Raw genomic sequence first — 14,488 nt, forward strand, 5'->3', positions numbered from 1 at the left:
AAATTGTTAGACTCAATTGTAATAATAGACAGGATTAAAATGTGAACTGATTCTACCTCTAGTGACTTCAGCCTTCAAGACAGATGAATTTGTTCCCTGACTTTCCTCTCTCCCTTAGGTTGATCCACGATCGGGAGCTAAGCCTCTACGATGGCTCCAGGCTGCTGAGAGAAGACAGGTACACGCGTTTAAAGGAAGAGCTGCAACTGTCTGACGAGCAGCTACAGAAGAGGTAATGTTGGGTGCATTGTCCTCATTCTTGTAGTCAGGTGTGCCTTCTTTTTATTCTTCTAAACCTAGGGTCAAGCCAAGCAAACTTTAAATCATTTAATAAGTTGGCATCCTGAGCATGCTCATAATCTGGCATTTCTTACAACTTGAGTTTGTCGTCCAAGATGTGCTCTATACTCTAAGTCTTACTTTTGCTTGTGTTTCAACACTTCATGAGAACATTAACTCTGAGAAGGTAATCTTCCCTTTATTGTCCTAGCAGCTCGGTTTTGGCCCTGTACTTTGTTCCTTCAGGAAAAAAAAAAAACCTCATAGTTCTCATAATTTACCGGGCCCTCCCTCCTAGGAAGTGATCACTTATTACTGAGGTAAAACCACCTGGCGCAGGATTACCTTTTGTGGCTTATTTACATATTCCTACCAAAAATGTCCCAACCAAATGTTATGCAGGAGACTTGATTGCATCCCAGATCAGGAAATAAAATGGAAACAGCTAGAAAAGATACTTTGTGACAATTGGGAAAGTTTAAATATGGACTATGTACACTACATGATATTGAGTAAAAATTCATAGGTATCATAATGGTATTCGGGTTTTGAAGGAGAATATTCCTTCATTCCTAGGAGATGTGCACTGAGTTAAGGGATAATGTAAAAAGAGATCAACAACTTCCTTCCAGATGATTCACGGTGAAAAAAAAGATATGTACGTGTGTGTACATGTATACAATACACAGAAAGAGAGAAAGAGCAAGTGAGAATGAGAACACAAGGTGGTAAAATCTCAATAATTGGGGAAATCTAGGTGAAGGATATATGGGTATTCATATTCTATTCTTTCAAATTTTCAATGTGTTTGAAAAATTGCAAAATATTTCTTCTAGCTACATACTACTTTCCTTTTAGGTCATTTGGAATATATATATGTTTTCTGTCTCCTTACATTTTCATAGATATTTTGACATAATTAGAGATTATTAACTTGGCAAATACCTAGTCACCTAATTGAATCTTATTTAATTGAAGCTTCTCCTCCCCACAAAGGGCTTGCTGACATATTTTAAACATTAAAATTTTACAAATGATAATTATGTGTATTTCTTATTGTGTTTATGGTTTAAGGAAAGTTTTGTTTAAAAATTTCCTTGGAATTTTTTTTATAGAAAGTTAATATTAAATTCCTTATATCTCTGTATAAGTTATTTAAAAATTCACTTAATTATACACAGCTATTTATGCTTCTGGGATACACATCATCAAATTCCTCTAGCCTAGTAAACAGTTTGGTTGATTGTCTAGGGAGGGAAGTTCTAAAGATCCTTCTCACTTCATACCTTTAATTTATAACAGTCAGCTTTTGTACAGTATTTGATTATGAACCACCACCCATCAGGGAACAGTTTATGTTTTCAGGGAGATGAATCAAAGCAGTTAGGCAGTAGCTCTCAGCAAGCCTCCTTGTCAGGCTCCTTTGGACTTCAGGAGCATTGTATTTGTAGTCAGATGTCCAGGAAAGGACAGCCCCTCTTCCCTGAGAAGCACCCAATTCTCCCTAAGAGTCACAAGAGGTTTTACAAATGAAAACAATTTCAGGAACAGAGTGGCCCTAAGCATCGTGTTGAGATTTTGGCTTACATTGGTTAGTAGTACCTCCTCCTCAAAGTGTTCCATCTTCATCACTATTGAAATTCATCACTCCCATGAATACAGACTAGGCTCAGTTAGTTCTATTTCTAGAAGTCATTCCGAGTAGATGGAAACAAGTTGTAAGGGCATTGCTTGGTTTCCTTCACTTATTTTTTATTTTCGTTTGAGTTTTGTATCATTGTTAAACATGCATGAAACTTGGGCCAGATAGCTTTTTCAAGGCTTTTTGTGAAACATACCAGTCCTCTGTCATCTGTCCTCGGACACTTCCCCATTTCCCACAGCCCGGACACTACTTTCAGCTTCAAGCTATTTTTTTCAGGTACTCACCTCCTTATCACTAAATAATATACCTTTTTTTAAAAAAAGAATAGTTGACATATAATGCTTAGTTGTCATATAATGCTTAGTTTCAGGTGTACAATAGTGATTCAACAAGTTTATACATTATTCTATGCTCACCACAAGTGTAGCTACCCTGCCCCCATACATCACATTACTATATCATAATATGCTTTCATTGATATTTCTTGATTTATTTTTCAGTGTTAGGAATTATTGTTTTCTTACTATGCAAAATTAAAGTTTAGCTCTTTTTATCATCCTTCTTCCCACTACATAAACATACATCTCATCTCTCATTCTTCCTGAGTAGTCATGGAATAATTTTCTTTAGAACTTCACTCAATGTCCACATGATGATCACAGCATAAGGACTGTACAGTAGCTGAGACATTTGGTAAACTACAGTCATTTTTCCTTTCTTAACATATGTTTTGTTTTTCCTAAAGTTAGTGATTGCATACATATGAAGAGAGGCAGATACAGAGATAAATAATTATAATGCATCTTTTAAATGTTAGAACAGAGATCTCTGCAGTAATGCTATGGGAACACAGAAGAGAAAGTGACCCTGTTTTCTGTGTATTTATCACTTTTTTTACCCCAGACACTTCCCTTCTTGTCTAAATCTCCTCTCAGCATGTTCAGGCACATCAGGCTTTTATCAGTTTCATCTTTGCCCCATAGAAACATTCCAGCCAGCCCTGCTCTGGATCTGCTGCCCTTCATATTTGTAGCACACATGTCATGCTAGATCTCTGTCTACTCCGACTTTCCCATTTCCTCTGATCTCTCTTTCTGCATCTTTCATCAGTTTAGATGTTGAACCTATTGGACTGAAATTCTAATTTTCTGTTCTTTCTTACGTTCTGTCAATTTGTCAGGTCTTCACTGACTTCTCAGAGGCAAGATGCCTTAACAGTTGATTCTGAAATATTTCTACGAGTTGAAAGCCTAATTCCTTTCCTTATTAGTATTCCTCCTTCTTTTGCCTGAGAAACACACTCTTTTCTTATGATTGTACACAGCTTTTTCTCTATTTTGTTGCTAAACAGTCATGTTATAGAATCTGCTTTACTCTGATGATATGGATTGTTAGTAAATTTCTTTGTCTTTTCCTGGCTAAACCTGATTTAATTTTGTGGCCTATTTTTGGCTTTACAAGAATAAATATATTTTCTTTTAGGGTTATAATATGTTATGTTAGGGAAGAATAGAGTAAGTTTATGCCAGCTGACAGTATCTCTTTCAGTGCTGTTTATTAGCTGAGAGCTGATGGCTTACCCAAAAGGACATAGCATAGCATAAAGTGGGAAATGTGTAATCCTTGAGGAAGGAAGTTAATTTATTTCTTGAGTTGTTCTTATAAGTAATATGGCCCACTGTCATGCATGGGTTGATCCTATGTGCTCTGCATATCTAATAGGTCACTCTTGGCATTAGCATTTGAACTATAAGTTAGGAACCCATCATCTGAATCACCTATCCTTTCATTTCTCTCCCTAAGCACAGAATTGAAGTTCAGTGAAATGATTATTGTTCCTGATAGTCTTTAAAGAAACTCAGCTATTAATGCTTTGTTTCCTTGGGGAATTTTGAGATAGAGGGAAAAGTCAAAGTTAGAATGAAAGGAAAGAAGATTTAAGAGCTTCTTGGCCCCTAGACCCAGGTTAGTAAATTTCAGTATGTTTGTTTTCAGATAGGACCGGTTCTCATATTTATGTCTAGCAGGACTTCTTTAGTGACAAGTAACCAAAAAAAAAAAAAAAAAAAAAAAAAAAAAAATAATCAAATTGTTGCAAAAAGGAATTTATGGGCATTTCATGTGGTCGAAGGAGAGGCAAGGAAGGATGCAGTTGGGCCTCAGGAATTAACTGGAATTTAGGACTTTAGTGTTGCAGGGTATTGTTGCTCTGTACTTCATCTCTTTGTCTTGAATGTCACAATTCCTGACCCATAGTTGATCACTTAGTAAATGTTTTTGAACGAGTGAATAAATCTTAACCTAGTACAAATTCTAGGAAACTCAAGGTAAAAGTAATTCTGGTAATCTAGTTTTAGATGACCTTCTGAGCTAGCAGTGTTAACTTTTTTTGAACCTGCTAACAGGAATACTTTGCCTTTTATGACAAGTCTGATAACCACAGGATCTCAAATTTAATAGCTACTATTAGTGGACTACAGTGCCTTTCAACTTCATACTGTGAAGCCTAGTTTCTAAACAATTATATTTGACTCCTTTACTGACCTTCATTGTATTCTAATTCTTGACCAAGGTCATTTATCTTCATCAGAATGCTCTACAGGCATTCTTTGCAGGTAATTACACAGCTAATGTACCCTTAGATATGGCATCAGAAATGTTAGCAACTTTCCTTCTCTTGTTGCATGACACCAAGAATACAGTGGACATGGTGATTAGAAGTAGCATGATGGCCACACACACCAGACACCATGCCTGCATTTCTCACAGGAAATAAGGACCAAAATAGAACTGTTTCCTTTGATGAGAAAAACTTCTTTGGGGAAAGGGGGAGTACAAATACTATAGGCTGCTAAATGTGTTCCTTCCTGCTGTTGGTCAGGGCATAGATGAGGGGGCTGAGAGTTTCTGTGCATTACTAATAGTTTATTTTACCAAGAAAGGGCTATGGTTACCTCAGGAGAGCGATAAAGATTAGTGACCTAGTCTCGGTTATAATTATATATGCTCTGATATTTTTACCTTTTTATTGAATATTTTATTTGTACTGATTGTGATTGAACCTTGAAAACAGTTTATAATCTCCCAGTTTTTCTTGATCAGTGGTGAACCATAACTGGACATTGGGTGTAATCCTTGCTTGATTAGCTTCTCCAGACCCTTTTATTCTTACTCCCATGCTTGAAGATAGGTAGGATCTGAGAATTTTCTTCTGCCTCCCCAGAAACCTCAGCATCTCTTTGTTGGCAAATTAAGCCATGTCAATTTTTAACAAAATTCAAGATAGATCAAGGATTTTATGCCCAGTTTGATTCTTAAAGAGTCTTAAGCAAATTCTGATTTTGAAAAATAACCATTTTTATAGTCAGAGAAAAGTTCTAAACTCTGTGTCTGTGAAGAGTCTAATTATTATTGTGTTTGGGTTTTGTCTTTTTTGTTTAAGATCTATTTTTTATTTTAGAGAGAGAGAGAACATGAGCCGGGGGGAATGGCAGAGGAATAGGGAGAGAGTGAATATCAAGCGGACTCCCTGCTTGAGAACGAAGCCTGACTCAGGGCTCTATCCCATGACCCTGAGATCATGACCTGAGCAGAAACCAAGAGTCGGACACTTAACCAACTGAGCCACCCAGGAGCCCTGTATTTTTGATATAGAGGATGTACCTTCTCTAACATATTCATTCAAGACCAGACTTAGACTAGCTGCTCTTCTTTTGAGTGGAAAGCCATTATTCCCAGTTCTTATCAGTTACCTTTCTTTTGTCCTTCCCATCAAAGGTCTTTAGAAAGTTTCTTACAATGATGGCTCTTAACAACAACAATACATTTATTTAGTTTTTAGCATCTGCTCTCTCCCAAGTATCACTCTAGACCTTTTATAGTATAAAGATGAGTAAGAAATGCATCTGTGCAGTTTGCTACGTGGCACAGGAAAAACAGGTGAAGTGTGGGCTGTGTGCGGAACTGCATACCCTGTAGGTTCAGAATGGGAACACTAGTATAAAGACCAGTTACAAAGTCTTTTTCTGGTTTATGATTAATGTCTTTTAAAATTTTTCTGTGTCATTTCCTTAATATACACATTTGCCAAAAATTACCATCTAAGTTCCTTCAAAAGATTGGACTTTACTGAAGTCATTCTTCTTTTATTAGCATTTTTGAGGTATAATAAGATATCGTAAACTAAATATTTAAAGTGTACAGTTTTGGGATCCCTGGGTGGCACAGCGGTTTGGCGCCTGCCTTTGGCCCAGGGCGTGATCCTGGAGACCCAGGATCGAATCCCACGTCGGGCTCCCGGTGCATGGAGCCTGCTTCTCCCTCTGCCTGTGTCTCTGCCTCTCTCTCTCTCTGTGTGTGACTATCACACACACACAAAAAAGTGTACAGTTTCACAATTTTTGATATTCATATATACTTCTGAAACTATCTCCACAGTCGAGTTAATGAGTATGTCTATGACCACCCCTCCAGTGTCCTCAGACCCCTTTGTAATCCCTCTCTTGACCCTTGTCACCCTCCTCTTCCACTTCTAGGAATCTACTTCCAGTCACTTGATATATCTTGTATTTTCTAGAACTTAATATAAATGTGATCACACAGTATATACTCTTTTTGATCTGGCTCCTTTCATGTTGTTATATGTATCAATAATTCATTCCTTTTTACTGCTGAGATGCAGTGGAGAGCACTTTACTTTCTAAAACACGTTTATGTCCCCAAACAAACATATTGACCTCAATACTTTTATTTTTGAAGTCTTTTTTTTAAAAGATTTTATTTATTTATTTATTAGAGAGAGAGAGAGAGAGTGAGTGAGCATGAGCCAGGGGAGAGGCAGAGGGAGAAGCAGACTCCTCTCAGAGCAGGGAACCCAACATGAGACTGATCCAGGAACCCTGTGATCATGACCGGAGCCAAAGGCAGACACTTAACTGACTGAGCCGCCCAGGCACCTCTGAAATCTTTTTTTAAAAAGGGCATTTGGGGGCAGCCTGGGTAACTCAGCGGTTTAGCGCCGCCTTCGGCCCAGGGCCTGATCCTGGAGACCTCGGATCGAGTCCCACATCGGGCTCCCTGCATGGAGCCGGCTTCTCCCTCTGCCTGTGTCTCTGCCTCTCTCTTTCTCTCTCTGTGTCTCTCATGAATAAAATCTTTAAAAAATAAAAAATAAAAATAAAAAGGGCATTTTGCCTTTTTAATCTTTAACTTTTATGAAATATTTACTTATCTGAAGTTAAGCCATACCTTAGTTTCATTTGTTATTATTGTTGTTAAATTTAGTAAAATTAAAGTTAACCTTGGTTTTGACTTTCAATTGTGCTTGTTTCCTAATTCTTCACTATTTACCACTTATCCAGCCTTTGTATTACACGGCGGTTATGTTAAATCACCTGGAAGTAGATGGCAGATCCTCAGGAGTTCCCTGTTGTCCAACTTTCAGACATGGAAATCCTATCATTATCAGGAAATGATTTTCCATATGACCTATTTATGTGTAAGGAAGCCTTTGGGGGAGACTTAGCAGCACGACAGGTCCTTATCCTGTTATTCAGTAGTTTGCTGGCTGAGTTTGCTGGCTTCATAGTCAGTGTACATTTCTCTGCCTGACACATCCAGCTGCTGTCTCAGAAAGTGCCCTCTTTAAATTGGTGCAGCTTATTCACGTACCCTTGCTAGAGTCAGTACCAAAAAGCAAGCCACAGGCAGTGTATATCCTAAGCAGCGATCATCACCTACTTAAACTCAAACCACCTAGTTTGCTCTCATGTTGCTTGTTCTCCTATTAATTACTCTTCTAGTCCTAAATTCACAGCTCAGCTGTGATACCTGCTTCCTGATCTTTTGGTTTAAGGATATAAATTGGACTTCCTCTTTTGGCTTACGTGTTGGATTTTTGCTTTGTTTATTCCCTGATTTAGTATCCCTCATTATCTTGAGTAAGAAACTACATCTGCAAATTTAATTTTGTGTAGTCAAGTCACAACAAAGCAACTCTGTCTCTCCCACCTTCTTTTGTCCCAACTAGGAAAGAGGAGGATCAAGGATGAATCCAACATCTGTTGTTAGGCCATGGAGCTTAGTTTTCTGAATATGGCAAACCACTTGGCAGAAGTGGAAAATGGGATAACCTTCCCGTTTTAGCTTTTAGATCACAGAATTTTCTGCGTCTAGATTCCCTTGTGTGACTATCTAATTGCTGGCAGTCCTCAGTGATCATGCTATCCCCAGGACTTTCAGACTCTGCTCAAGTTGTTATTCTTTCCTGTTTTCCCAGAACAACTCCTTTGGACAGATCATTCCCATGCCCTGCTTGAATATCTGTAAATAAGGATTTCTTTTTTTCCTACCTAGAGAAATGAAATGATATCTGGTAGCTTTTATGAAAACTTCTAGACTTTTCATGTGAACATTTCTAAAAACTGCTTTACCCTGGTTTACAAATTATGATGTGGCCTCTAAAACTACAGATCATGTAGTCAGGGACTCGGTGGACCTACCTGTTGTATTGGGGGGGGCATTTTCTTACCTCAGCTCTTCAGAGTACTTATCTGGTTCTCGCCACACATGTCCTACCTCCTAATATTCTAGCTGCCTACTCACTTAACTATTGGGCTCTATTATAATAGTAATGGCAATGAATAGTCCATTTCTGGGGAAATGCCAGTTATGTGCCTGTATTTTTGTTTTTGTGACGATCTCCACAGGTGTTTGTGCTTTTATCTCTTCTTTCTCATAGCAAGGGTAATATTACCCTTTAAAGTTTTATTTCCACTGGGGTTTAGAGTGCAATTAATAAGAACTGGCATTATCACCCACATGATTAGATCATAAGGGGTGTCTAGTCCATTCTCCCAGTCATACTCAAGTCATTTCACAAATGGTGGGAAGTCTTATGTTATTCTTCTGTGTATTCTAGAATATTTACATCCTTGGATTCCCTAGCAGAGATTTATAAAACAGATCACTTTAAAAATCATACTATTTCCTATAAAATGACAGAAGAGTAAATTATGTAAAAGTTTCATTTTCTCTATCTTTTTGAAGACCTAAATATTCTTATTGTCAATCCAAACTTTAAATTTAATCCAGTCCCTCATGCTGCTTAAATTTTCTATGTTGTGAAAAGTCTTCTCATCCTGAATCATACTCCTTGGTCTTTCTATGATTGACATAGAGTGGATTTCTTGCAAGATAGGAGATTTTGAGGGGATTTGGAATAAAAAAAAAAGGAACCTGTGTGATGAATATGAACTGGATGGAATTTTGTTTCAAGGGACTATGGAGAAAATCTGCTGGAGGCATAACAGCATATCCAAAACAATGGTTTGTGCAGGGATGGAGATCGTCAGTGGAAACAGTACATATGTTTTAGCAGTAGGTGAATCTTTATTCTTTTTTTTTTTTTTTTAAGATTTCTTTATTTATTGGCAGCAGGGGCAGGGAGAGAAGAGAGACAGAGTACAGCTAGTGGAAGAGTTGCAGAGGGAGAAGAAGAGACACTTAAGCAGATTCCACAGTCGGCGCAGAGCCCAATGTGGGACTCAGTCTCATGACCCTGAGATTATGACCTGACCTGAAATCAAAAGTGGGACTTTTAACTGACTGAGCCACCCAGGTGCCCCTCTTTTTTTTTGTTTTAATGATAGGTTCTTTGGATGTCCTGATTTTTTTCCTTTTTTTTTAAAATTTATTTATTATTTATTTATTTATTTATTTATTTATTTATTTATTTATTTATTTTTTGTCCTGATTTTTTTCAAAGCTTGTTCTTTGGATAATAGCTTTGACTGTATTAACAGCAGGGGGCTTTGACGGGGTGAGCACTGGGTGTTATTCTGTATGTTGGCAAATTGAACACCAATAAAAAATAAATTTATTATTAAAAAAAAAAACAGCAGGAGGCTTATCATTGCCCTAGGCTTTAGCTACCATGACCTGATTTCTGGTGTGAAAGTTTATGTTTGTTTGTTTTATTTTTTTCCCCTTTTAGATCCATTTTTCCTGTCCACCCCTCCTTCAGAATCATTGCTTTGGCAGAGCCTCCTGTTATTGGAAGCACAACACAGCAGTGGTTGGGACCAGAATTCTTAACCATGTTCTTGTTCCATTATATGAAACCACTTGTCAAAAGTGAAGAAATTCAAGTGATTAAGGAAATGGTAAGAGTAAGGCTAGCTCTAGCCTGCTGCCTTCAACTTTTCTTGTTCTAAGGTACTCTTGACACCTGTCAGAGCAGAGTTGGACATTTCTGCTTCTTCCCATTTACTCCCAAATTTCCTGATATATGGTTCTCATACTTCAGCATTTTTCAAAATCATCTGGAGGGCCTAATAAAATGTGGATTGCTGAGGCATTAGGTCTGGGGTGGTACACGAGAATATACATTTCTGAAGTTCTTAGGTGATACCCATGCTGCTGATCTGGGGACCAGACTTTGAGAACCATGGATATAAGCTCTCTCTCCATTTTCCTCATGAGGAGGCAGTTTTAGGATTCCTTTTCCATGTAAAAATCAGCCAAAGATGACTATTTTAAGTTCCTCCTATAAAGGGAGGCCAAATATATTTTAGTTCCTTAGCCTTTAGAAAATACAAAGTAGTTCTGTTCTCCTCAGTACTGTAATGTATCATATACTTACTTGATTAGTTATCTGGTGGCTTGTAGTATATGTAATGTGTTATTAAGTGCTTCACCTTTTAGAGTTTTAGAACTGCATTGTTCAATGTAGCACTAGCCACATTCAATAAATTTCAAAAGTTCAGTTTCTCAGTCATATTTCAAGTGGTCAGTAAACACACGGGGCTTTCAGCTACTGTATTAGATAGCATAGGTAAAGAACATTTCCATCATCACAGAAAGTTCTAGTAGGCAGTGTTGTTCTCAATCACAAATAATTAACTTTTTACATAAATGCACTCATCCCCTTTTAAACACCAGAATGAGCTGATTAATTTTAGATCTTGTGCGTGCAGTGGTGGATAAGGGCATAGGCTTTCAAGTCAAACAACTTATTCTGAAATGCCAAATCCACTCCTTAACAGCTTCTAGATCTTGGGTAGATTACCTAACCATAGTTTCTGAAATGATTACAGTATACCAGTCATTGTTCTAACAACTCTCTGATCTTTGTAAATTAAAATTAAAGATATGTCATTGTTACTGTTAAATTTCTCATAATTTAATTCAGTTAACTATTTAATTAGATTAAAATTGTTAGAATTCAAGCAACCAGTGTGTGTTATTTGGGCAACTGTTCTTTAGAGTTCATTGATAAACCGATTATGCCCCCTATGTATGTGATTTTAAAGTCCTTTAAAAAATGAATAGCCTGGGCATCCATCCTTTGTACCGGATGCCTTACATCACTAGATAGACAGATTACTAATAAGTGAAGGAGTTTGATTTTAATAAGAAAAATGCCTAAATTAGTGTTCAAAAAATTATGCCGGAGCTAACAAATAATTATGAAAAGTTTATGGGGACACTTTGTGCCAATTTTTAATTGAGTTAGAGGCTCCTTTCTCTTTTATCCTGGTGATGGGATTGTAAATGTAGAGTGGCTTGGTTTTAACCTCCTGATTGTTAAAGAGAAAGCAGAAGCTTAAGTGTTACTTATCATCAGGGACTTTCTAAAAATATAATTCTAATATTGTTTGCTAAGTAGCCAGAATTTCTGGTTAATTAGTCAGCTATCCCCACTTATTCTTTCTGTCTTTTCTCAATTCTCTCATAAAATAGGTCCCAAATATACCTCAGGAAGCTTTGGACAGATTGTTATCATTTACACACAAACTCAGAGAGACACAGGATCCCACGGTAAGTCTGGGCTTTTTCCCATAGGATTTTTTTGTTGTTGACATGCTGTTGCTTTATGTTCTCAGAGTTTAATGCTTTAAAATCTATTTTTCAAGCTGGTATTTTTATCTCTTATACTGTGCTTTGCCCTGTACGTATATTTTACTCTTTCAGGGATTTGAACATTTATTTACTCTAGCTACTCATGGCTGGTCTCATAGAAAAACAACTAGTTCTAGAGCTTGGTGATCCTAGGGTTTCGGTTTTGGCCCCCGGGCTCCTGTCCTGAGCAGTCTCATCCAGTCTTAACACTTCAAGTGTGACCTCTTCTGTTAATGACCAGATCTTTCTCTTCAGCTTCTAATTTCGCTTTTCTCATTGATTCTAATTGTATTTCCATCCTGGGATGGTGTAGGGGCAGGAAACTTTTCCCTTCCTTCTTTCTAGGTTCTTTGGCTGACCTAATGATTAAATTCACATGAGACAGACTAATATCAGAAAATCCGATTTAATTCCATATGTACAGGAGCCCCATAAAAATACTTGACTTAAAGCAGTGACCAAAGCAGACAGCTTTTATACCTTTTAGACAAAAAATAAGTTTATAAAGAATTAACAAGACAAAGAAGTTCGGGCCTTGGGTAGTAAGGGTAGTAAATTAATGACGAAGTAACAACGTTTGTTTGTATTGCCATCTTGGCCCTTTGTTCCCTATTTCTAGAGATAAGGATGCCTTCTACCCTCCTGGGACAGAGAGGGTGCCTTTCATAGGGTAGATTTATTTCCTGCTTTCCCGGGACAGAGGAGGGTCAGAATGTCCTTGCACTAGCTGTTTCTTAAGTAACTTTAATTCAAACTAATAAATATGTCAAAATAGCATATTTTGGGGTGGCATATTCTGTCCCCCTCTTAAAATTTTTTGCATGACTTTTTTTTTAGCATTCACAGTTGAAAACATTTTTGCGCTATTAACAAAAACTAACCCCTGCTGTCAAACATCTAATACACCCAGAATAATTCATGCCCTATCAGGGGTGAAGTGAAAAGGTTAGTTTTCAGTCTGGGGTCTTGAAACAATAATTAATATTTTAAATAGGCCAAGGCAAATTATATATTTGCCCACAAAGGGATAAAATGTTATTTGATTTGGGCTAGAATTTTAGTACTGACGCCTGGTCATATCATGCCAATCTGAAGCGTGATTGGTGATTACATATGCATTCGAATAGCAAAAAATAAATAAAGAGCTAATTCTTCCTTAACAAATGCAGTTTGGTAAATGAAATCTTTTAAAACTCAGGACGCTTAGGGAATAAAGAAGAAGGGCTTCATGTTTAAAAAGTTGGAAACCACTGCATATGTTGAAGGATCAAGGGCTATCACCAACTCTGAATCTGTGTTCTCCTCTGTAAAATGGGAAGTGCCATCCACTTCATAAGGAAGTCGTAGTGATTAAACATGAGAATGTGTGTGAAGAATCTCTTCCTTAGTAGCTACTTAATAGATGGTTTCTTTCATGTCCCGACTGGATCCTTTGGGATTGGTAGAAATCCAACATATCTTGTACCACTAAACTGTCTTTCCCCTTTAAATCTATTCCTATTTCTTATTTAGTTTTCTGACTGTGTTAATAATCTGTCTCCTTGCTTTCCCATGATCTCTACTTAACCTGAAAGCACATCTCATCAGTTTGTCATCATGATGTCTCATCCATTCTCTTACCTATCACCAGTAATTGTCCTAGTATTTGGTTTCATAATCCTTCTCCTGGAATATTGCTCTTTCCTTTTGACTACCCTCACCACCAACAGTTCATTCCTTCTGTGTCCCTGGATTGCTTTCCTGTGCCTGTTGTAACAAATTACCCTAAACTGCTGGCTTATAACAACAGAAATTTATTTTCTCACTCTTCGGGATGCCAAAAGTTTGGAATGCGTATTACTGAGTCGAAGCTGAGGTATCAGCAGCGCTCCCTCAGGGGCTCAAGGGGGAGAATCTGTCCCTTGCCTTTTCCAGGTTCCAGTGGCTACCAGCATTCCTTGACTTGGGACGTCACTATCTTAATTTCTGCTTCCCTCTTCACATCACCTTCTCTTCATTGAGTCTCTTCAGACTTCTTTCTGCCTCCTTTTTGCAAGGATATATGCAGTTGCATTTAGGAGCACCCAAATAATCCAGGATAATATCTTCATCTCAAAATTTTTTATTTAATGTGGTCTGCAAAGTCAACTTTGCCATGTAAAGTAAAACTCATAGGTTCTAGGGATTAGGAATTGGTTATCTTTGGTGAGGGGACCATTTTCCAGCTGTCACAGATCTCCTATTAATAACCCCTGATTGATAACCTCATCTCCAATTTGTCCCTTACTTGTTCTTTTCAGCTACACCATTCTCTTTCTTGTTCCTTGAACCCACTTGTGTCTGCCTTAGGGCCCTTGGCACTCAGTGTTTCCTCTGCCTTGACTGTTCTTACTTTACAGATGCCTCTGCTTCTACTTCCGGTGACTCTGGGATGTGCTTTCTCCCTGTTCTGCCCTTTAGAGGGAAGTAACCTCTCTCCCCAACCTGCTTTCCTGATGCCTGACATACGATTCTGTTATTGATCAGATGTGGCTGTATCACAGGTTTATTTTCATCTCTTCAATTAGTATTAGTATTTGAACTACTTGAACACACTGTTGTTTATTCTTTTCTTCCCATTTTCTGGCCTGGTGCCAGGCCCATGAGGGACAATTAACAAATGCTTGATGGATGAATGAATGAAGT

At 37.7% G+C, this 14,488-nt stretch overlaps 1 protein-coding gene across 4 annotated transcripts in view; it reads left to right on the forward strand.

The window, feature by feature from the left end:
• Window positions 1-14,488, forward strand: part of VWA8 (von Willebrand factor A domain containing 8) — a 340,735-nt gene that overhangs the window by 111,523 nt on the left and 214,724 nt on the right. For all 4 annotated transcript variants that reach the window (XM_072760629.1, XM_072760627.1, XM_072760630.1 and 1 more), the window contains 3 exons: window positions 119-232; window positions 9,918-10,086; window positions 11,666-11,743. In XM_072760629.1, coding sequence (XP_072616730.1) covers window positions 119-232; window positions 9,918-10,086; window positions 11,666-11,743 — 361 coding nt within the window. The remainder of the gene's footprint in view (window positions 1-118; window positions 233-9,917; window positions 10,087-11,665; window positions 11,744-14,488) is intronic.

The sequence above is a fragment of the Vulpes vulpes genome, chromosome 6, assembly GCF_048418805.1.
Source record: "Vulpes vulpes isolate BD-2025 chromosome 6, VulVul3, whole genome shotgun sequence".
In the NCBI taxonomy this organism is placed as follows: domain Eukaryota; kingdom Metazoa; phylum Chordata; class Mammalia; order Carnivora; family Canidae; genus Vulpes; species Vulpes vulpes.